We start from the raw sequence: 24,181 nt of genomic DNA on the forward strand, positions 1-24,181 counted from the left end.
AAGGTATTTGCTACATAGAAAAAAATCCAAATGAATTCATTTCGGAAGATGACAAGAAAACACTGTGAAAGGGAACCTGTAATTTCCCCCCCCCCCATATTTCAGCTCTGTTTGGCCCCTAAATTCCAAAGCTTCCTGCAGCGTCTGCTGAGCGTCAGAGCTGATCCGCTCCATGCTCCCCACTGGGAAATGCCATTAGACCACTCCAGCAAAGTGCATGCAACAAAACTGATTAGAAACAGTGCAGTGAGGGAGCTCCCCTTCAGGAGAGTGAAATTCCCACCCCTGGAAGTGGGGATGTTATATACAGGGGAGGCAAGACGCCATGGGGGCTGAAAGCATCGAATGCTCCAAGCCATCTCCATTCTGGTCAAGGATAAAAGTGAATTAGCAGCCTGGTCATCTGCCTCTTCTGGGGCTTTGTTCTGAGAGACGTGAAAAATGAGCAAAAACTTCTGCGGGGCCCTGCTGGGTTCCTAGGATTTCACAAAGCTGTTTACCCAAGTGCCAGAGCTCTTGCAGAGCTTAAGGGGCACACAGGTACAGCAGTACTGTGATCACACTGGGAGGGTCAACAGAGCCGGTGCTGCTGCAAAGCCTAGGTTTCCAGTCTGCCCTTGCACTGAACCAGTTCCAGGGAGGCTGTGATCTGCCGCAGTTGTACTGGGAATACTTGGGAAACATTAGCACACTTGTGTGTGGAAAAGGAGAATTTCACAAGGGATAAGGTGTTTGACCTCTAGTAGATGAGAATGCGTGTGTTCCCCTGACTGGAGAATACCAGTTCTGGGTGGCCAGTTCAGCCTTTTCAGAGATGTTAGCCATGCATTAACTCCCAGGTAGCACAGCCGGACTTCACAGGAACACAAGAACTGCTGTTCTAGATCAGGCCATACCTATTCCAGTATCCCTGCCTCACCAGACAAGACCAAAGCCCCCCCTCTTCCAACATCCCCACCTCCCTGCCCCACTGAATCAGACAAGAGGCTCATCTAGTTTGGTTTCCCATCTGAGAGAGCCCAGCAGCAGGTGACCAAATGGAAGATGTAAAACGCCTATTATCTGCTCCTCATCACTTACACAGGTTTCCTCCTCCCTCAAGTGTGGACTCAGCATCAGCTTCCAACTGAAATCAGCTTCCTCCCTTCCTCGGAAATGCTGATCCCTTAGCACTGCTGTCCATTCATTCATAACTGCCGTGCCCTGGACACCGCTCACTTTGCTTACCTCGCATGGGGGATTTCATGGCGGCTTCCACCATCCCAACAAGAAGCTGCAGACTCTTGGGATCCTGAGCCAGCCCAGATGCAAATGCTGCCAGTGCGTCTGCATGGCGTCCAAGGTACTGAAGGGCAACACCCTGTCGGAAGTACGCCTGCAAGCCCAAAGGAAAGAGGCGAGTTATTGAACTGATGCGATCACAGAGCCCAAACATACATGACCAGGGAGCTAGTGCTGGGGAATATAGGGGCTGCAAGAACATGCTCAGGTTTCCCTGCAGCACTTTCAGGTCAGGTCAATATTGGCAATTCTAAAGCTGTAGTTTGGTTCCTGAATCCCCACAGAGCTGAGGAAAGGCTCACCCAGCCCACACGGACAATTCTCACATGTTGCTCTGGAGTCTAAAGCCAAAGTTACAATCATTTAAAATAAAAGTTATCCCTCAGAACTGGCTCCCCCTCCTCCCCAAATGGCTGCTCATTTCTTTTTAATCGCCTGGCTCGCAAAGCTTGTGAGTGGAGATCCTCATCTCTCACTCCTGCCAACAAGACCCGAGCTTCACCACCCAACAAGAACTTCGTATTAACAGAGACCAAAAATCTCGAAGACACAATTGCAATAAAATCACTGCCCAGAGCATCCGATCAGAAACCTCTCCTTCCCTCTGTATGCACGTTCAGCCTACCTCCTCCACCATCCCAGCTCAGTGGAGTTCAGGAGGCATGCCCTGTGTTCACTTCCCTTGCCTCCATCACCACCAGTGACATGTCAGCACTTTCGTTGTTAATTATATTTTGTAATTTTCACTCATCAATGATCAGAGAATGATTCTATATTCAGATTCATTGAGTAACTGACTCTGGAATTCACCCTCCTACTCCTCACCCAGCCTGGCAGCAGTCTGCTGATCTTCTGGGTGAACCTCAGTGACTACAAAAACAACAAGGAGTCCGGTGGCACCTTAAAGACTAACCGATTTATTTGGGCATAAGTTTTCGTGGGTAAAAAACCCACTTCCTCGTTGTTTTTGTGGATACAGACTAATACGGCTACCCCTCTGATACAGTGACTACAGCATTATGCAGATGTTTTGGTAGAGGTGGGTTGAGCAGGCAGCAGAGAGCTGTGTCTGACTGCACTTAGAATACTAACTCTGACAGGCACTTCCACCTGCTGAACACAGACACTCTTCATTTTTAATATGTTTACAGACATTTTGCTTTACTTTTTCCATTTCACGTTTTCTGCAAGTCTCCCCAGAGGCTACAGTAGAAGAGTCGCAGCAAACATACCTCTGCCTCACCGACATTCAAGGGAAGTTGCAATGCTTTAAAAATAAATCCAACACCTCCTCACCACTCATTTGCAGTCCCAAACCAACAAGTGCATCAATGTGCAGCTGCAAGTAGTTCCCACTGGCAATTCCAGGTTCTGTACGTTCCCAGCCAGAGGTGCTAAGATCACAGACACACACACAGTAGCAGGAAAAACCTGCCTTAACAAAGGGTTAGCAATGTCAGTGCCTCTCCCAGAGAAAACATGAAGCTCTGTGCTTGGGAGCTGGTGGGTAAGGGAACAAGGACTCTGCTGTCTAACATTCACTTATAAAATGAAAGTGTATTTGTAACTTTTATGTCTGCATGCTGATTGCGTTAATAATTCAGGAGCTTCAACTAGATTTTACAAAAGCTTCACTGTTCACGGCTAACCCTTTATTGTCCTCTCCAGTAAATCTCTCCTTGCTGCAAGCTCTGCCACATTCACTGCACTGCCAAGTCTCTGGAGGGAGTGAAGCACAGCAAGCACAGTTATGGTAAGAGAAAACCCTCTTAAAAAGACAACAACTGCTGTACGAACAGAATACTGCCCTGTCAGCTCCACTCTTGGCTTTGGCTCTTGAGGGCCTTCAGCCGCAGGCTCTCCCTGCACTCATGGGCAGGCCCCAGACTGCTATTCCTTCCCATTTGTAACAGAAACTAATCCTGTATTCAAGGTACATTAAGTAGACACACGTGGAAGTCTTTTTTACTTAAACTGGATAGATCTGCAATTAATATCCAAAACGACTTTTCATTAGGGCTTTCACGCACCTTCAGAACCCAGACCATGGAGGTAAAGATTAAGAAAATCAAAAATGACATGGGAAATTTATAGACATGAATATTTAATCTATTTTCCATTAGCAAGCATTGATTGGTTCTATAATTTTAAATGAATTAGATGGAGGCAAAATTCATTTCATTAACCTTCAGTACAAATGTGTTCTTATTGAACCAAACAGGCAACTGTACTGGAAACCCAGTTCCGTGTTAATTAGATTACAGGCATGATGATTTAAATCAAAGAGGAAACCCCAGGAACAAGGAGTGTGGGGCATGCAGTGGACACCCACTGTGTGGTCTCAGAGCACTGAGTGCATTGTCTTGTGAAGCATGATGCACACTTTGGGATCTCGGTTTCCCACACTCTCATTTAGGCTTGGTCTACACCTAAAAATTAGGTCAACATGGTTATGTGCCCATCTTTAAAAAAGGGAAAAAGGAGAATCTGGGGAACTACAGACCAGCCAGCCTCATCTCAGTCCCTGGAAAAATCATGGAGCCGGTCCTGAAGCACTTGGAGGAGAGGAAGGTGATCAGGAGCAGTCAACACGGATTCACCAAGGGCAAGTCATGCCTGACAAACCTGATTGCCCTCTATGATGAGATAACTGGCTCTGTGGATATGGGGAAAGCAGTGGATGTGATATACCTTGACTTTAGCAAAGCTTTTGATACGGTCTCCCACAGTATTCTTGCAAGCAGCAAGTTAAAGAAGTATGGATTGGATGAATGGACTATAAGATGGATAGAAAGCTGGCTAGATTGTTGGGCTCAACGGGTAGTGATCAACGGCTCGATGTCTAGTTGGCAGCTGGTATCAAGCGGAGTGCCCCAGGGATCAGTCCTGGGGCTGATTTTGTTCAACATCTTTATTAATGATCTGGATGATGGGATGGACTGCACCCTCAGCAAGTTTGCGGATGACACTAAACTGGGGGGGAGAGGTAGATATGCTGGAGGGTAGGGATAGGGTCCAGAGTGACCTATACAAATTGGAGGATTGGGCCAAAAGAAATCTGACGAGGTTCAACAAGGACAAGCGCCGAGTCCTGCTCTTAGGAAGGAAGAATCCCACGCACCGCTACAGGCTGGGGACCAACTGGCTAGGAAGCAGTTCTGCAGAAAAGGACCTGGGGATTACAGTGGACGAGAAGCTGGATACGAGTCAGCAGTGTGCCCTTGTTGCCAAGAAGGCCAATGGCATGTTGGGCTGTATTAGTAGGAGCATTGCCAGCAGATCGAGGGAAGTGATTATTCCCCTTTATTCGGCACTGGTGAGGCCACACCTGGAGTACTGTGTCCAGTTTTGGTCCCCCCACTACAGAAGGGATGTGGACAAATTGGAGAGAGTCCAGCGGAGGGGAACGGAAATGATTGGGGGCTGGAGCACATGACTTACAAGGAAAGGCTGAGGGAACTGGGGTTATTTAGTCTGTAGAAGAGAAGAATGAGGGGGGGATTTGATAGCAGCCTTCAACTACCTAAAGGGGGGTTCCAAAAAGGATGGAGCTCTGGATGGTCTCAAGTTGCAGTGGGGAAGTCTAGGCTGGATAGTAGGAAAAACTATTTTACTAGGAGGGTGGTGAAGCACTGGAATGAGTTACCTAGGGAGGTGGGGGGAATCTACATCCTTAGAGGTTTTGAAGGTCCTGCTTGACAAAGCCCTGGCTGGGATGATTTAGTTGGGGTTGGTCCTGCTTTGAGCAGGGGGTTGGACTAGATGACCTCCGGAGGTCTCTTCCAACCCTAATCTTCTATGATTCTATGTCAGTCAAGGGTGAAGGAAAAAACACACCCCTAACGAACACTGCTATGCTGACCTAATCCGCAGCACAGATGCATTTATGTTGACAGTAGAATGCTTCTATTGATGTAGCTAATGTTCTTCAGGGAGGTGGCGTTCCTACACCAATGGAAAAACCTGTTCGGTCACTGTAGGCTGCATCTACAATATGGATTTATGCCAACATAGTCTCCATAGTATAGACACAGCCTCAGTTTCCCTTCTGTACAGCTTGATTACAGAAAGACCATGCAGGGATGGAGTCATGCAGGAGCTTATACCTGGGCAGTTTGGCTCTGAAGGGGCACAGTAACCAGAGACACCTTGTAAGCCAGTGTGGCTGTGTCACATCAACTGGACTGTGACCTTGCTGCATGAGTGAAGGGACCAAGAAAATGGCTTCTGTTTACACAGAAACCCTAACTATTGGCAGGGGAGAGAGGCCGTGGAGGAGAAGGGCAGATTGTTTAACGAGGTTTAGCAGAATAGTATGGTTAGACAGCTGGCCTGGGGATTCTTGTGCACAGATGTGTTTGTAGTGCGTGTGGGCTGAGGAACCCAGTAATAACTTGGGGAACAGAGTGCTGTGTGTGTTTGATAAAGAACGAGGCTGCCAGCCCAGGTCTGAATAGAATCACTTGACTTGTACTGAATTGTGATCCAGGATCTTATTGCAGTATCCACCCTCAGGACAATGGACTCACTAAATGTCTGCACACGCTCTAGCAAACACGCTGCCAGCCACAGCACTACAGCTAAATCAGGCCTCATCGACCCCCCGGCGTTCCACCTCGGCCCCACTTCTTGCTTACCATGATTTGACACCTGGAAGGGAACCAGATGGTGCAGGACGCATGGGATCTCACACACGCAGTCGTCACAGAGTTGAATTCTGTCTCAGTGAACCGACTCCTGGCTACTGTCAAACTGCAGGTGTGGCAGCCATTGTTCACGTGTCCCAGGGAGGGAAACAATGGGGAACAGAATGGGATGAACCAGACAGATGAGGCCTCAATAATTTCCAATTCTCAACTAGAAGTCCAACCGAAAATGGGATGGCCAGTGTCAAGGAAGTAAGGAACCGTGGCCTCAAGGGAGAAGGACCAAGCTGCCCCGAGTGCTCCGAGAGCAACCAGGAGAAAGGAGAGTGTCCCACACTATGCTCCCGAGTGGCCTCCTCCAAGAGCTTCCGGAGCTGCTACAGTAGCAGGAAATTAGACTGTTAAGAAGCTGTGCCTCCATTCTGCTATTTATGTTTACACGGCACTCCAGGAGAGAGACAGTCCCTGCCAGGAGGGTCTCATGGCCCAAATGAGACATAACACAGCAAGTGTGGACAACAGAAGAAAGTGGGGTGAGCACAAGTGTTACAAGCAATGGAGTGTAATTCAAACCATCCGTTATGAAAGTAATCCCACCTTGTCCTGTCTAGAAAGAGCTTTTTCCTAGAAGTCCTTTTGGAAGCCACTTAATTTTAGTGCCAACAGCACTCAGAGACCAGAAACAAAAACCCTATACATCATAATTTCAGAATGGTTTTCTGGATACATTACTCACTGTAACCCTCCTCCCTCGGCAGTCCCTAGCTCATACAGCACCCTTTCCACACAAAGCATTTGGCATCTTCTACTTCTTCCCTAAGCAGACACATTCAGAAGTTATTTCAGGGCTGGATTGAAGGCACCACATTGAGGGAAAATCTGCAAACAGGACATAGGATGAATCACATTTTGGGAGAGGATAGGGACGGGAAAAGCAAGGAGCCAGCAGTCACAGCTGAAGAAATGAGACAAGGGGCTATTTTCCAGTCCTCAAGCTGGAGAGAATCTTCCCATTTCTTTGTAATTGACTCATTTTTGTTAGGTTATGTGATGAGCACAAGCATGCTCTCTTCGTTACTACAAATAGGATGCTTTTATTTACCAGTGATCCAGGTGGAAATCCTATTGATTCCTTCCACCTAGCTTAAACCAGCTACAGAATGAAGTGCTACGAAAGAATGAGTCAGTGGAAAAACTGCAGGTGTTCTCGGAGCTGTGGCCCTGCTGGTCCCAACCCTGGGTGTAATACTGCTCCTGCTGCCAAGCTCTGCACCAGATTTTCTAGGAACATAGAGGCTGTCACACTGGATCAGACTAGAAGTCCATGCAATCCAAATCCCATCTCCAACAGCGGCCAGGGCCAGATGCTTCTCAGGAAGGTAAAAGAACCTGCCATAGACAAATGTGGGGTAATCTGTCCCCTGGGAAGCTTCCTTCTAACCTTCAGTGGTCAGAGGGTGGCCCACGGCCTGAGCCAGGAGGGTTTAAATTCTTTCCAAAACTCACGTGTTGGTATTTTTATCATTAAAATGCTGCACACTTGTGTTACCCACATAAATGCCAATTCTTTTTTCAATCCTGCTAAATTCTTGGCCTCAATGATATCCTGTGGCAGTGAGTTCCGTAGACTAATTGCAAGTTTTTTATCTGCCACCTTTCAGTGTCATTGATTGAGTCCCTGATCTTGTACTGAGAGGCAGGATGAATACCAGCGCCTGGTCTCCCTTCTCTCTTCCATTCACTGGCTCATATGCATTTATCATGTTCCCTTTTATTCATCTCTGAGGTAACCATTCCCAATCTTTTCAATCTCTTCACTTGAGGACTTTTTCATGGCCTTATTAGGGCCAGCCTTTACCTGATTCCCACCTGACCTGCAGAGAGCCAGCTGGGCTGACGGAAATGGCAGGCAGGCGAGCAGCAGCATCTAGAGAGGGTGGAGGGACCAAAGCTGCAGGACCAGCCAGGTGACTCCTCCGGAGCGAGGGTGCCTCTCCCCGCTCCACTGCCCTGTGCAGCCGCTGCTGCTCCTGTCCCCCCCCCCCCCCCGTTTCTCCTCGGAGCTGCCCCCGGCCATGCTGCTAAGGACTGGGAGCGTCCTCCTGTCTAGCCTACACACCCCCCGCACAGCAATGTCGGGTGTCCCCCTCCGCCCTGCCTGTGTACCCGGTCTCCATTGAGCTGGGGTGATGGGACAGGGGGAATCGGGGTATGCTGCTGCTTCTGTGGGTCCAGGAGCTGTGAGCAATCGCTTGTGTTTGAACAAACCTTCAGACTCCTGATCCGGAGTGCTTTCTTAAAGAGACAGTCCGCTCCTACACTCACACGCCCTCTCTCTCTCACACACACACACACACACACACACACACACACACACACACACACTCCCTTCTCCACCTGGGTTGTGCTGTGAGGCGAGCATCAGGAGCTTCTGTTCTCCTGCCCTCTCCTTACCCAGCCCATGTGGGGAAAGTGACCTGGATGCAGGGAGCGCTGATGTTGCTTCTCGGTCCCCCCATCACAGCCCCCTAGGGGTGTGCAGGGCAGAGGAGGCCAAGGGGAGAGCGGAGCGAGCAGCAATGCCAGCTGCTTCGTGCATCCAGGTCAGTTTTCCCACATGGGTGCAGGAGGGGGGATACAGGGGTTAGGGCAAAGGGGGTGCAGTGCAGTGGTTGGGGTGCAGAAGGGGGCATGGATTGGGGCACAGGAGGGGGCAGCAGTTGGGGTGAGGGGGCACAGTGCAGGGGTTTGGGACGCAGGAAGGAGGTGCAGGGATTGGGGTGAAGGGGGCACAGTGTAGGGGCTGGGGTGCAGGAGGGAGGTGCAGGGATTGGGCTTTGGGACGCAGGAGGGAGGTGCAGGGATTGGGGGTGAAGGTACAGGAGGGGCCAGAGGTTAGGAGTGAAGGGAGTGTAGGGATTAGGGGCACAGGAGGAGGAGCAGGCATAGGGGTAGGGTGACCGGATGTCCCGATTTTATAGGGACAGTCCCGATATTTGGGGCTTCTTTTTTTTTTTTTTTTAAATGGGCTCATATTACCCCCCCACCCCCATCCCAATTTTTCACACTTGCTATCTGATCACCCTGTGTAGGGGCGAAAGGGGCACAGTACAGGGATTAGGGGTGAAGGAAGGGTGGGGAGCCTGGGGAGCCCACAGGGCTAGGGACACCAAAATGCAAGTTTGCCCAGGGTGCCATTTTCCCTGGGGCCAGCCCTGACCCTAATCCTTGTTTCTCATCTCTGAATCCCTCTACTTCCATCATATCTTTTTGGGGTAGGGATGATTCTGCCCCCAGCTCTGCAGAGATTCCTACAGACAGCACTGTACTTTAACAGTAGCAAAACGATTAAATATTTAATAGTGAAACATTGCCTCTTTCTAGAGCTTCCCCTCAGGCAGGGCCCTGAAGTGCTTTATCAACACTGCCTGCTGAACAAAGTCTCCCAATAGCCCTGGGAGGCTGCCACGGTGGAGGGGCTGACACACAGACATGATCACAGCTCCATCTCACCCCAGCTGACAGTCCTCACAGACAGAGAGGCAGGTTTTGTTCAAGACAGGATGCCCACACCAGAGGCTCAACTTCCCCACTGGGTTTGTCACACTATTTACGCAACTGTCACTGTAACTAAATAGGCCAATTGGGGCATAAATCATTAGCCCATTTTCTTCTGTGTTTGGAACAAAGAGGTTTATTTCAGCACTGCGCATAACCTCGACACAGCTTGGGGGTAATGATTAATTGAACAAGCCTCTCTCCTCCTCCTCCCCTGCACATTTCTTACCCTAATATCGCCTCTTACTCCAGAGTGACGCTGGAGGTCACTTGCAGCTTGCTCCTTAGTGCCTGCCCAGAGGAGAGAGGAGCGCTCATTAATCAGTGAAACACCCGACTGGCAATGCCTTCCTAGAGCATCATGGATGTAGTGCTAAGGAAGCAGCAGCGAGAGAGGGTAAATAAATGCTGCTTTACTAACAGGCTGAGAAGAGCTCAGTTGTCGATACAGAACTGAAACGCCATTAACAATTCAAATCTCCTTTCAGGAGATGCTGTGCTGGTAATGGAAACCAGTTTTAGAAGCTCAACACAACTAAAGATACAGACTGGACATGTCATTAGCTGATATACTAACCCCATTTTTATTGGCATCTCATGCAAGGAATACTGATTATTTCCAAAAACATGAATTCACTTAAGTAAACACAGAAGACACACTGGATATGTTTGCAATTTCTCTGGTAAAAGTCAAATCACTTTCACCAGGTTGCAGCTGAGTCCATTAATATTCAAGACTAACTGTGCTGACTTTTTTCAAAAGTGTCCTGAACAACAGATATAATGATGTGTACAACAGCTGTGAAACATCCTACATCTCTACATTCTGATCACAAACTCCAGCAAGTCACACATGCACAGTGCTGGTGCCACAATGAACTGAGACGGAGAAGCAGAATGTGGAAATACAATGTATTCTAAAACCTCAAAACAAACTGCATTTCCACATGACTGGCTTTGGACCTTGATCTGAGGCAAAAACAAGTGCTATGCATGAACCATTTTACTTTTATTTATTTATACTTCTAATTACATACATAGACATTTTGTTAAAACAATGTTATTTAGGTTGCAAAGTCAAGCACTTGAGAGTTAGGAAGTGCTAGATTTTAGGGTTGACTGCGCAATCTTCATTCTTTGTGTGTGCACCCTGTGCACTGAATGAGGTATGGTCCCATGGGGGGAAAAAGGTAATTGATTGTGTAATTAAAGACTGTATCATAAGATATATGCACCAGGGACAGAATTAAGATTGCATGGACAGTTATAAATCTGGCACTTCCTAACTTTCAAGTGCTTGACTTTGCAACCTAAATAACGTTCTTTTAATGTGCATTTTTAATGTAGCTTCCTAGCAGGTGGGGTTTTTCGATGGTGATGTGTGGGGTGTGTGTGTGTTTTTGAAAAGGATAAAGACCAACCCTATTATGTGGAACATCCCACCTCCCCAAATCATGCATCATCGTCAGAGGTTGAACCTGGAACTTCCAACACTGAGGCACAGGCTGCTTTCACTTGAGCTAACGGACTAACAACTTGCCAAGCCAAAGCACTTCTGCCCTACCAGATAGAAAAGGCCTGTTGCAAACAATGGGGATATGAGAACTTTTTTTTTTTTTTAAGGGGGAGTGATAAAAAAATCTTTTATAATGAAAGATGTTAAGCAACCTAAATACAGGGATCGCAACCAGCTCCCTTTAGAATGAGTGACTAATTCTAATGGTTTAATTTGATTATTAGCAATTTCCTTTCCTGTATTTCTTCTGAATCTCTTATTTTAAAATATGCGGATTTTGATGAAAATAGCTACCATACCCGTGTGGCTAGCAGGACAAGAATACAGAAGAACAAATACTGGTCGCTAAGCAATAAACTAACAGCTAACATCTCTAATTGAAGATAAAAATCAATAGTTCTGACTGCTTCTAATATGAATGGTAGGTGAGTCTTCTAGTTTCCAATGTGAGTCATTCACACAGCAGAACAAGTGATAGCTTACATTATAAAACCAGGGCCTTGAATTTCAGTGCATGCTGCACTGTTTTCATTTGCCAGGATGTCCTTGTAAAAAAGACTCTCTTGATTGGAATGAGATTTACTAGAGAAATAGTTTAAATATAACAAGCAAGAGCCAACATAAAGAAAAACAAATCAAATTTTTAAGCAACATGAACAGTTACAGCAGCAGAACCGCCCTACTGTTGGGAAACATAAGTTTTTTGTTTTGCTTAAAGCAAACAATTGGGATGAACAACAAAGCAGCAGACCTGACAACTGTAAATGTACCTTTAACAAAAACAAAAAAGAGGCCCAGCAATTTTATCCCTTCCAGTTATTTCTGAGCCATCTGAGGGGATTACAGCACTGTTAAGTGCTTACTTTAGATCTGAATATAAACAGATATCTTAATATCCAAATATTAATGTACATCAAATCAATCTGGCAATGAGACTCCAGTATACACTTGACACATGACCCTTCATGCTGCTTTGCCTACGCACACCAGCTGCAAGAATTGTAAAAGGTGCTATTTACATTACGAAGTTAACACGTTCCTTTCTTCCTACATTTCTCAGTGGTCTAAAAGGTTCTATATGTAAACACATCTCGCAGTTAATGTGGGAAGGCTCTAACATTTGAGGGGTCTTCCTTACCCAGTCTATATTCCTGCTCTGAAATGACTCATCCTCTGCATTGAAGAAATACAAATGAATGAAAGTAAGCCTAGCCAGTTCTCAGTGACTTCTCCATCACCTCTCCATGTGCCCTCTCAAATTTCTGTCAGGGCACCTCTCCTAACAGCATCTGCTACCATGAATAATACCCATATAACAGACCATAAAAATCCTGCTCTGGGCTGAAACTTGGCCTTGGCTTGGTTATAACTCCCCCCATATTAGCGTGGTTGGGTGCATGTTTGTTCATGGGTATCACTGCTTGCAAACACAATCCAAAAGGCTGTCACAGGGTCTTGAGACCAGGAAGAGTTTGGCGTTATTGCCTTCCTATTTGGGCAATAGTTTTTCCATCTATGGACTGGCTACTCACTGGCTGAGAAAGGATCATATGGCCCCTCCAGCCAGAGTCTGTGTTGCACATGGCACCACTCCCCCCAACAAAGTGATGCGTGCAGGTGCAGTGTCCCAGGGATGCTGCAGCGGCATTCAGCTTAGGCACCGCATTGGGGCAAGACTACTGGAAATCAGTTTTCAACTTAGAGGCAAAACTACTGGTCCTGAGTGACAGAATTTTCTTCAATGAAATCCATGGCTTTGGGGAATCAGAGAGTATGTCCCAGTCTCACAGCGTCAGTCATTTTTCAGTCCACTGGGCAATTGTTCTCATCTCCAAAGTTCACCTCCAGTTAACGCACACATTCTATAGAGTGCAGTGGAGTTGAGCTGTAGAGACAATACAGGAGGCATTTGGTGCAACTAGTCCATAGCTGATGTTTTGTAAACAAAACAAATCAGTTAAATTCTTTCTTTTGGGGAAGCTGCTGTAGCACATGTGCCTTCAGAGAGTGGTCACTCTCTGCACAGCACTGGTCCTATACCAGAGACCACTCTCACAATGAGGCACAAAGGCTCAAGACAGTATGTCGATCCTTGCTTTGTGAGATACCGCCCCCCACACAGAGTGAGGTAACCATCCTTCCTTCTCCACTAGGGCTTCCTCTGTGCCCTCGTTCATCAGACTTGCCTTTTCTCACCCTAATCTCCACCCCAAACCCATTTTATTTTCCACCTTGGTTTGAAATTCTATGGGGTTCTTACTACAGTTTGTACATCGCGCCTTTCATCTCTGCCTCCCCCCCTCCCCCCGCCCCAAAGTGAGTAAAACTGCTTTTTGCCTGACAAACACAACTTTCTAACCATAGGCAAACCTGCATCTGACAAAGACTTGAGCCAGAAGCTGTTTCCTTAACATGCTAATTAACTTGTTATTGCCAAATGATGTCACCTAAGTTCCAAACCAGTTCCAGTGATGCAAACTGACTAAGTGCTAATTAAGGGAAACCAGACCCCATGTCATAACTCTGTTAATTGGCTAATTACTATACTAATTACTGCTAAGTCATGTTGCCATTGGACAAAGAAAACATCAACACTGATTGACACATTTATAAACCCCTAAGAGGGAGAGCTCTGCAATCAAGGGTTTCTCTGAGGTGACTAGCATTAGTAACAGACACACATGTTCCCATTTCTGGGGTTTAAAGCTGCATCCCCTCGTTTATTATTCTGGGCTAATCTTTCCCACAGTGTAACAGAACCTGAAATGCTGGAGCAGATACTGAGAATGATGGACAGATGAGGTTTCCATAGCACACAATGAGCTTTTTAAAGACACACAAAACACAACTATCCATGATACAATAAAACACGACCTCTAATGATCGACACATCACGTCTGTGCCTAATGCCCTGTGCTGAGTCCAAAGAATGCATCTGACTCATGGGCGAAGAACATGGCTTTTTGCTTTTTTCCTGAGCTGACCTGCTGCAATGGCACACTGTAAAGACAAGTGAGGAAGGATCCTTGGTGATCAGCAACACTAGTTCTGTGGAGAAGCCTGGGACCTGGGCTAGAGCAGAAGCTGGAAGTCTGCCTCGTGGGTTAATGTCTCTTAATGATAATTCTACACACACACATGGCTCCTCTTTGATCTGCTCACATTATTGATTACAGTAGTTTCTATATGGGTTGGTATTTTTCAGCTTTTTGTGTTCATTACAGTCCATTTAACTGCACGCTGAGAATTTGTATCTTATTCTATTACCTATTTCTAACTGGACCAGTCACTATACCACCCAAACAATAAACACATGTATTAGGGGTTTTCTATCATTTGTTGAAATGCCCTGTGTAATACGGATTCTGGAATTGTTCTTTACACTGATTACTTTATTGTCTATCTGCATGGATTGGTTTCAGACAGTACAGCTGTCACGGAGTGTGGGGGGACACAAGGCTCTGCACCCCCGGCTTCCTGCGATTCACCATGACTCTCAGCCAGCCAGTAAAGCAGAAGGTTTATTTAGACGACAGCATCCCTCCCATTCCTTGGTGAGAATTGCACCAGGCCAGTCCAGTTTCACGCCCCCCCTTAGGTCAGGGGTGCTCGATGGCACTCGTAGTTCGCATGTGGGAAGGTTTATTCGGCCTGTGCCCTTTTCCCACCCCAATACCCCTGGGGTTCCAACTGGGCTGGGGTCTTCTCCCAGCGCTCCAGTCTGGAGGTCTGTGATTCGGGCTCTCTTGGTTCAGAGCCCCCCTTTTAACCTTGGCCACCCTCTGGAAAGGCTCCTCTATGCTGGGCAAGGGTCCTAAAGCCGTTTTCCTCTTGTCCCGGGCCTTCCTCCGCCTCTGACAGGGGTCACAGGATCGACAGTACTGTCGGACAGTAACAAAGACCCCAGGCCAGTAAAAGCTCCGTAGCAGCCTCTGCTGGGTACGCCAGGTTCCCTGGTGCCCTGAGAGGGGAATGTCATGGGCCCGGCACAGCAGCTGGCGGCGATACTTCTGGGGTACCACCAGCTGCCTCCTGATCCCCCCTGACTCCATTTTCCCTGGGGGAGCCCATTCTCTGTACAGGAACCCCTTCTCCCACAGGAACCTTTTCTGGCCACCTCTCCCCATGGTCCGTACCGCACTGGGGTCGGCCAGGTCCCTCATCTTCCGCAAGGAGGAATCTTTCTGCAACTCGGCCTGGTATCCCAATATCCATTGACCTTCCTCCCATCCACCTCCAGGGGAACAAGGCACCCTCTCCGGAGGGACAGCCCCGCGCCCACCGTATAAACCAAAAACCCTAAGTCTGGAGCATCCAGCCCCCCAGAGGAGCTGTCCTGGAGCTCTCCTCCCTCCTTAGCAGGTGGTACTCTGCCAGCCCCCCTTTCCTGGGAATGCTGCCTCTCGCCCGGCTGGGTCTCTACCCAGTCAACCCTCTCTGGGTTCGGTCTGCTCAGTCTGTCCCTGAGCCTGGGGCTTTGGGCCCATATGTGGCCTCTCTGGCCACAGTGATAGCAGCCCATGTCCCGTGTGTCCCCTTGAGTGGGTTGGATGGACCTGACGCTGGATGTTCCCCTTTGGTGGGGGTTCTCCATATTTCCTCGCTAGGAGGTCCCATGGTGACTCTCTCTCTGCGTTGTGGCGGGCCTGTTCCTTTGGGACTCCTCCCTGTTATCCCCTGCCCGACTATTCACAAACTCGTCGGCCAACTGGCCTGCGTGCTGAGGGTTCTCTGGCTTTTGGTCCATCAACCATCGCCTCAGGTTAGATGGGCACTGCTCATGCACGTGCTCCAGTACGAATAGGTCAAGCAGGTCCTCTATAGTTTGGGCCCCAGCTGTCCACTTGCGGGCATACCCCTGCGCCCGGTTGGCTAGTAGTAGGTATATGACCTCACGGATTTTATGCTGACTCCGGAACCTTTTCCGGTACATCTCAGGGGTCAGCCCAAACTTGCGGAGCAGGGCCTTTTTGAACAGTTCGTAGTCCCCTGTCTCCGTCCCCCGTCTCGGCTGTACACCTCCCTGGCTGTGGAGTCCAGTGAGGGGATGAGAAACTGGAGCCTGTCTGCAGGGTCAACCTGGAGCAGCTTGCAGGTATTCTCAAAGGCCGTCAGGAAGGTATCCATGTCCTCCCCCTCCTTACGCTGGGCGAGGAAGTACTTATCAAAGCTCTTTGCAGTCTTGGGTCCCCCCTCGCTCACCGCAGCCGGGGCCTCACTGCTCCTCAGCCTGGCCAGTTCCAGCTCATGCTGACGTTGTTTCTCCTTCTCTTCCCGCTCCTGCTTCAGTTCTTGCTGCCTTAACTCGAACTCTTTCAGTCTCAGCTCCCTGTCATATTCCAGTCGCATCCGCTCCCGGGACGGGGAGCTCTGCCGGGACAATCCCCTGCTGGCCGCCGGGGTCAGGGTGCCCTCGGTATTCGCTGGGCTTCCCCCCACTCCTCCCCGAGGCATAGTTAGGCAGGGTCTCAGGATGTCCTCGGCAGCAGTCCGACCCCTCCCAGCCATGTCAGGCCCCGGGGCCCACGCTGCATCCGCTGGGCGGATTCTCTCAGGGACAGGGCTCGGTTCATCCAAGCGATCCCTCTCCTCCAGCTGGGCAATGAGCTGTTCTTTGGTGGACCTCCCAATGTGCAGCCCCCTCTGCCTACACAGCTCCACCAGGTCGCTCTTAAGGCGTTTAGCATACATCCTCCTGCTGGCCACTCGCCAGCCTGTGCTCTCCGCTTTCCACCGCTCCAGAGAGACCCCTAGTGTGCCAGCCCTTCTTCAGGTCACCACCTCTCTGCCAGGGTCGAGCTGCAGACTCTTCCACCCCGGGACCGCTCGCTGCGATCCCCCGGGGGACCCTGTTACTGCAAAAGTCCTTCTCTCTGGTCACACACTCCCAGGGGTTAATCGTCCCTTGAACCATCTCTCTCTGACTCTTCAGCCCACCTGGTCCCCATCGATCCCCCTTCGTTTTACTGCTCCCCAGTCACTTACTGCAGGAAGCGTCGTCCACGGGGTGCAGTAGATCCCACCGCTACCACCAGTTATCACGGAGTGTGGGGGGACACAAGGCCCTGCACCCCCGGCTTCCTGCGATTCACCATGACTCTGAGCCAGCCAGTAAAGCAGAAGGTTTATTTAGACGACAGGAACACAGTCCAAGACAAGTCTTGCAGGCACAGACAACAGGACCCCCCTCAGTTAGGTCCATCTTGGGGTCCCAAGGCACCACAGCCCCCTTGGGAGGTCAGAGCCCTGTCTGCCTCCCAGCCATAGCACCCGAAACTCCTCCTTCAGCGACCCATCCCACAGCCTTTGTTCAGTTTCCCGGGCAAAGGTGTCACCTGGCCTCTAACCCCTTCCTGGATTCTCATGTTACATGCTCAGGTATTCTCCGTCGGTCAGTCTCCCATCCCCCAATGCAGACTATCCTAGCCACACTCCCCTGTCAGCATTCAAAGACCAAAGAACAGTCCCAGTTCGTCACAACAGCATTAACTGGTTTATAACTTATACAAATACATGCAATAAAAGTACAATTACAGTGCAAGGAAACACAGCATTTATGAACCTGTTTGTTCTTCCTTGACCTTCTGTTGCATAATTATACTTCCTGAGACTCCTGATGGACAGAAACTGAAGATCCCTAACAAGGGAAACTGGAGTTAATTGGGTGTTTCTCTGTCCAGACAGGTGGCCACATTAAAATTCTTAATCATCAATTTTTCTGGACCAGCGATCTAACTGTTTGGAGCAACCACCTTTGTTGTACTGGTCTCTGCAACAGGCCCTTTACTACAGCCACTTGGCCAAGTCTAAAACCTCCTCCTTTTCCACTGAAGCTTTCATGGCATTAGTTGGCGCAGGGCCTTCGCATGTCCTACATGTGACTCTTGTGAGAGTTATAAGAATGGAGCAGCTGGAAAGGTTACAATTCCTTCCTGTCTGAGTTCTCCTGTTTCTTCTGGAGCACAAGCTGATGTCTGACTTGGTCATTCATTCACCAACAGGGATGACAGCCCTTCTCTGACGAGAGGGTATGTTAATTAACATGTATCCCTTGCTGGACAGGATGACTCTTACTAAGGCCTGGTCTACACTAGGAACTGACATCGGTATAGCTCCATAGTGTGAAAAATCCATATCCCTGAGCGACATAACTCTACTAACCTAACCCTCAGTGTAGACAGCACTAATCCAAGGAAGAATTCTCCTGGCGACCTAGCTATCGCCTGTCAGAGAGGCTGAGCACCTATGCTGATGGGAGAAGGTAGTGTCTCCACTGAAATGCTACAGTAGTGCACCTACACGCTGCTGTAGCATTTTAATTGTAGCAATGCCTTTAAGCAGCAGAGCACAAGTTTGGAGGGCTAATTTAAGCAGAGACAGGGTGGCAAATTTTAAAAAATGCTCAGCAGCCAGAATACTCTTCACAGATTATAACCAGCACTCAGCAAAACAGATGGATTGCTCAGTTCTAGTGAGAGCAGTGGAGGCAAACAGGAAACCTTTCTTTCTCTTAGAAGCAGTTTAATCCACTTCAAGATGACAACCCGATTACTGGATTAATCCAGATGGAAACAGTCGGTTTTGAAATTTGTCTTAACGCAGAGATTTCTTTTGCTGTTGGTAGTCCTAGATGATTGTTTGAAGCGCTAGTATTATACAGCTTCCAAAACCAAGCCTTTATTACGATTCATGATGTAATTTTGTCATCAAACTGTTTGCACCGGGGCTGACTCATTTACATAACTTGCTGGCCAGTTTGTAATTGGATAACAGAGACAGAAGAAGGGAACTGGAACAAGGTCAGAAGAATTTGGAGCAGAAAATAACTGTCAAACAAATCGGGGAAACTGAAAAAATGCCTCAAGCCTAGACAAAGACTTTCCTGTATGCAAGGGAGGCAAAACACCTTTATATTCATGTCAACTTCAGACCCTAGATCGCGGTTGGCAACCTTTCAGAAGTGGTGTGCCGGGTCTTCATTTATTCACTCTAAGTTAAGGTTCCGCGTGCCAGTCATACATTTTAACCTTTTCAGAAGGTCTCTTTCTATAAGTCTATAATATATAACTAAACTATTGTATGTAAAGTAAATAAGGATTTTAAAATGTTTAAGAAGCTTCATTTAAAATTAAATTAAAATGCAGAGTCCCCCGGACCGGTGGCCAGGCCCGAGAAGTGTGAGTGCCCCTGAAAATCAACTCGCGTGCCGCTTTTGGCACCTGTGCCAGAGGTTGCCTACCCCGGCCCGAGATAAACAGCTCTTTGTGCAGAAGAGGCCAATGTATCAAAGTTTTTCTCCACAGTGCTCTCTAGATTTGCAGTATCTGGAGAGGATGCCAAAAACAGCGTGAATTATCTGTGATGCGTTTAAATCACTCTGCACCAACCCTGCAGAATACTGTGATGCTAGATGTATCTGTTCTATAACAGCGTGATGTGGGTTAACATTCATTAACCAGCTCCCTCGCAGCTTCCCAGGCAGACAAAAAGACAGCATCTGACAAACACAAGAAAGGATGACTAAAAGAAAGGGACCAAAATTTTGAGCATCCACTAAGGCTTCTGGGACCAAACACTAGTCTGAGTCTTTCACTTCTCATCCTAACTAGTCCATAGCTTGAATTTGTAAAGAACACAGGACAAATCCCTGCGGTGGGAGTTCAGGAATGTGGGAGAGGGAGGAATGTACGTTAATGTAGAACACATGCAGCACATCTATAACTATCACCTGTTTTCCATGTAGGTTACACTACTGTTTTCACGGAGCTGCAGTTTGCACACTGGGCAACAAGTACACTTCAGAATCCAAACACGCGACTGGCACCTGAGCCACTAACTTCTACCTACTTTAAAATATAAACAGAGATTTAGCAAATCTGCTTTCTCCTGTATCAGCTGCTCTCTACTCCTGTTGGCCATCAAGTTTAACTCCAGTTTCATTGGCTGTAACAATCTTCATCTCCTACAGAGACCATACTAATTAGAGATGGAAATATCCTACTAGGTCCCATTTTGTCCACTGTGTAAGGCAGAATTTCTGGCAAGATTTAACTATTAATACTTAGTGTGCTCTCACTCCTTCCAATGGGAGAATATTCCACAACCCAATTGCTCTTAGTAAGGCTTTTGATACTGATTAGGCCACATCTGGAGTATTGTGTCCAGTTCTGGGCACCATATTTCAGGAAAGACATGGACATATTGAGAAAGTCCAGAGAAGGGCAATAAATGATTAAAGGTCAAGAAAACATGACCTATGAGGGAAGATTGAAAAAAACTGGGTTTGTTTAGTCTGGAGAAGAGAAGACTGAGAGGGGATATAACAGTTTTCAAGTACATAAAAGATTGTTACAAGGAGGAGGGAGAAAAATTGTTCTCGTTAACCTCTGAGGATAGGACAAGAATAAATGGGCTTAAATTACAGCCAGGGCCATTTAGGTTGGCCATTAGGAAAAACTTCCTAACTGTCAGGGTGGTTAAGCACTGGAATAAATCACCTCAGAAGGTTGTGGAATCTCCATCATTGGAGGTTTTGAAGAACAGGTTAAACAAACACCTGTCAGGGATGGGCTAGTTATTACATAGTCCTGCCTTGAGTGCAGGCGACTGGACTAAATGACCTCTCAAGGTCCCTTCAAGTCCTACACTTCTATGATTCTATCTCTGTGAGCAGATGACTTTCCACCTGCTTTAAACATGGTTTCCACAATATATAGAGTGGAATCTCCACCTCACCCTTGGGTTGGTTTGACTAGCATAGAAACAACACAGCTATCAGTTCAGCTCACACCTTCTGCCCCAGGCTTGCCTGCTCCTCAGATTCCTCCCTCCAGTTTGTTCAGTCCACACTCCAGATCCTCCCTCTATATAGAGCAGTGGTCTCCAACCTTTTAAAGCACAAGATCACTTTTTGAATTTAAGTTCAACCCAGGATCTACCTCAAAGAAAATGCAGAAATAACAGTAATCACACAAACCCAAACACCCTTGCCCCGCCCCCTTCCCTGAGGCCACGCACCTGTCCCACCCCTTCTCTGAGGCCCCACCCACTCCCTCCATCACTCGCTCTCCCCCAGCCTCCCTCACTTTCCCTGGGCTGGGACAGGGGGTTGGGGTGCAGGAGGGGGTTCAGAGTGTGGGCTCTGGGAGGGGGTTTGGGTGCAGGAGGTGGCTCAGGACTGGGGCAGGAGACTGGGGTGTAGGAGGGGGTGTGGGATGCTGGCTCCAGGAGGGGGCTCAGGGCTTGGGCAGCAGGTTGAGGTGGCAGGAGGGGGTGCAGGGTGCGGGCTCTGGGAGGGAGTTTGGGTGCAAGGGGGCTCAGGGCTGGGGCAGGAGAGGTTCGGGCTCTGGCTGGGCGCTGCTTACCTCAGGCGGCTCCTGGGCAGCAGTGTAGTGGGGCTAAGACAGGCTCCCTGCCTGCCCTGGCCCTGCGCCGCTCCCGGAAGTGGCCGGCATGTCCGACAGTGGCTCCTGGGGCGGGGGGGAGGAGCAGGTAGCTCCGTGCGCTGCCGTTGTCCACAGGCACCACCCCCCACAGCTCCCATGGGCCGTGGTTCCCCATTCTCTAACTCACTTCTCTTTAGCTAAAATAATGGCTGAATAATTTAACATTTTTCTTCCAAGGGAAGAAGTATGAGCCACACCTTGGTGTGAGATTGCTGAAAATGGCTGCAATCTCAAACCCTGGAATTTAAAGTAAACAACAGTAATACTGGCACCAACACCACCTGTGAGGATAAACATTTTACTAAGCCACAGAGAGGCTAAGTGACGTGACCATGGCCACACAGGACGTTTGTGGTGGGATACCCAGGTTCAATTCCTTCTTCCAAGTCCTCGGCAAGTGCCCAAACCACTGGACCATCGATCCTCACTCTCCATTCTGCAGCTTCATCTGTAGAGATCCCACAGCAGAGCACTAAAGGCATTCCACAGTCACCGCTAATGCACACACATATCCCACAGATGCTGGGTTCCTCTGTGGCAAAGAGCACAATCCTTCACTTTCATGAACATACCCCTCCAGGCAAGGAGCTAAAGGAGCAGTTCTACGAACTGTGTCAGGTGAAGACTCTGGCAAGCAAATGAGACATAAAACCTCCACTAGGCTGCAGAAGTGCAGAGGCACACGACAAACCTGTAGGCGAGAGCCAGCTTTTTCACCCCAGGAACCAGTCACATATGTGAGTCAGTGACAGTGACAAGGAAGGCAGTGGAGCCCCATCTCACAACAGTGGCCTAGCTAGGAGTGGAAATTTGTGTGGGCCCTGACTTCCGGGTGGGCAGGCAATGACAGACTGTGCTATCTCAGCTTCTCACCTGACACCACGCCTCTTCCGAGCCCTATTGCCCCCAGACACAGGGCTTCATCTGCCGAGCTGGGGACGCACATGGGGTGGCTCAGACAGTGGCAGGGCAGAGCTGCTGGAGTATAGCTTTCTGAAGGGCGGGCGCAGAGCTCCGTCCTGCATCTCAGGTGCCCAAGTGACGCTCCGAGCTGCTGTGGCAGCACTGCACCCCTGCTCAGATTTGGGTGGGCCTGGATGCTAAGTGGGTGGGCTGAGGCCCACCTGTGGCTACGCCCCTGCCTCACAAGTCACTGAAGTTGAGAAGGGCCCAGGGTAACACTGTCAAAAGCAACTAACGCACTTTGGAGCCCAAGGCCCAGTCCACGCCTAGAAAACAGATTGATCTGGCTACTTCACTCAGGGCTGTTAATGTTGTGCCTTGTATGACGTAGTTAGGTTGACCCAACCCCCCAGTGTAGACACAGCTAGGTTGACAGAAAAATTCTTCAGGGAGAGGGATTTAAAATTTTTATTAAGATGATGTTAAAAATAAATAGTGAACAGAGTTTGAGCATAGAAATTTCTGATTATCAGGGAATAACATACAGATTATCGAGGGTGCAGTTTGGTTTAAGATAAAGTGGCATGAGGAATACATAATCTGCAATATCCCCGATTGGGAGTAAAAGGTTGATGGGTCAAAGTACAGACATTGAGATATGAGGGTATGAAGTTCATAAAGTGGCTATGTTCGGGTGTGGAGTATAATGAGTGGATATGATGATGAGGATGGATTGACCCTCATTTGGTGAGATTTAATGTTTAGGGAGTTTATGGTTCCAGTTCATATAATCCAACAGAGAAGGTCACTTGGTCCCTTTCTCGTAGTGGGAGAATGATGTCACTCTGGCTCACTACATTGATGGAAAACCCCCTGCCATAAAGGCAGGAAGCGTCGACACTACAGTGGGCTGGCTGTCGTGCCGTAGCTGTGCTGCTGTACTGTAGCTCTCTTGAAAATGGAACTTTTACCTCAAGTGGTTTTTTCCAGGCAACGCCTAGAAACTTCCCCTGACACCGCTCACCAACAAACACCTGGCTGTATCTGGGGAATGGAAACAAGGAGAGACTGGGAATATTTGTCCTGTGCATTGTATTGATATAATGGACAACTAAGGGTAGGACCTCATTGGCAGCCAATTAAAAAAAGGACATACATTTGAGCAATCCAAAGTTGTTCCATGTTATTTCCTTCAAAATTAATATACAGCCCGATCCTGCCATCTTTACCAAGCACAACTCTCACTGAAATCAGCTTAGGGACTGCCTTTAGGATTGGTTGTGTGGAGAGCCATTGCTCAATGTAGTTAGGTCTGAATCTCGGAGATGCACCAGGCCATGTGAAGTGCCTGTTCTAGCCAGCTTCTATTAATAGAGCTAAAATTAAGAAGAAAAGCGTAAGAGTGACCGCAAACACTTGGAATACTGCAGGACACAGGACAGTACCTTAGAAGAGCCAGTAAAGTTTGGTTTCATCTATGCTAAACGACAGAAGTCTCAAATCAGGAACAAAACTGATTTCCACGAAGGGAGGGGCTGCCTCCCAAACACCAGTAAGATCCCTAAAATAATCTCCCTAAGTGGGGGGAGGGGCACTGAGCCCCAAATATGCTACATTTCCTACCATTCCCTGTGCAGAGCACAGCCCAGGGCAATTGCTCTGAAGGACCTTAGCTTGCTCTCTGTGCGCTCACTTGGAAGTAGCTTGGAGGGTTTGTAAAGGCAGCACATTTACAGTTCTGATTTTTTTTTTTTTTTTTTAAGAGTAAACATAGTCCGAGAGACAGTGACGGCTCGGTTATACAAACATAACCTTTTCCCCAGCCATAAACC

At 48.3% G+C, this 24,181-nt stretch overlaps 1 protein-coding gene across 5 annotated transcripts in view; it reads right to left on the reverse strand.

The window, feature by feature from the left end:
• TTC28 (tetratricopeptide repeat domain 28) overlaps positions 1–24,181 on the reverse strand; it is a 439,996-nt gene that overhangs the window by 157,382 nt on the left and 258,433 nt on the right. For all 5 annotated transcript variants that reach the window (XM_042852359.2, XM_042852360.2, XM_042852361.2 and 2 more), the window contains one exon: positions 1,228–1,375. In XM_042852359.2, coding sequence (XP_042708293.2) covers positions 1,228–1,375 — 148 coding nt within the window. The remainder of the gene's footprint in view (positions 1–1,227; positions 1,376–24,181) is intronic.

Source organism: Chrysemys picta, chromosome 15, assembly GCF_011386835.1.
Source record: "Chrysemys picta bellii isolate R12L10 chromosome 15, ASM1138683v2, whole genome shotgun sequence".
Classification (NCBI taxonomy): domain Eukaryota; kingdom Metazoa; phylum Chordata; order Testudines; family Emydidae; genus Chrysemys; species Chrysemys picta.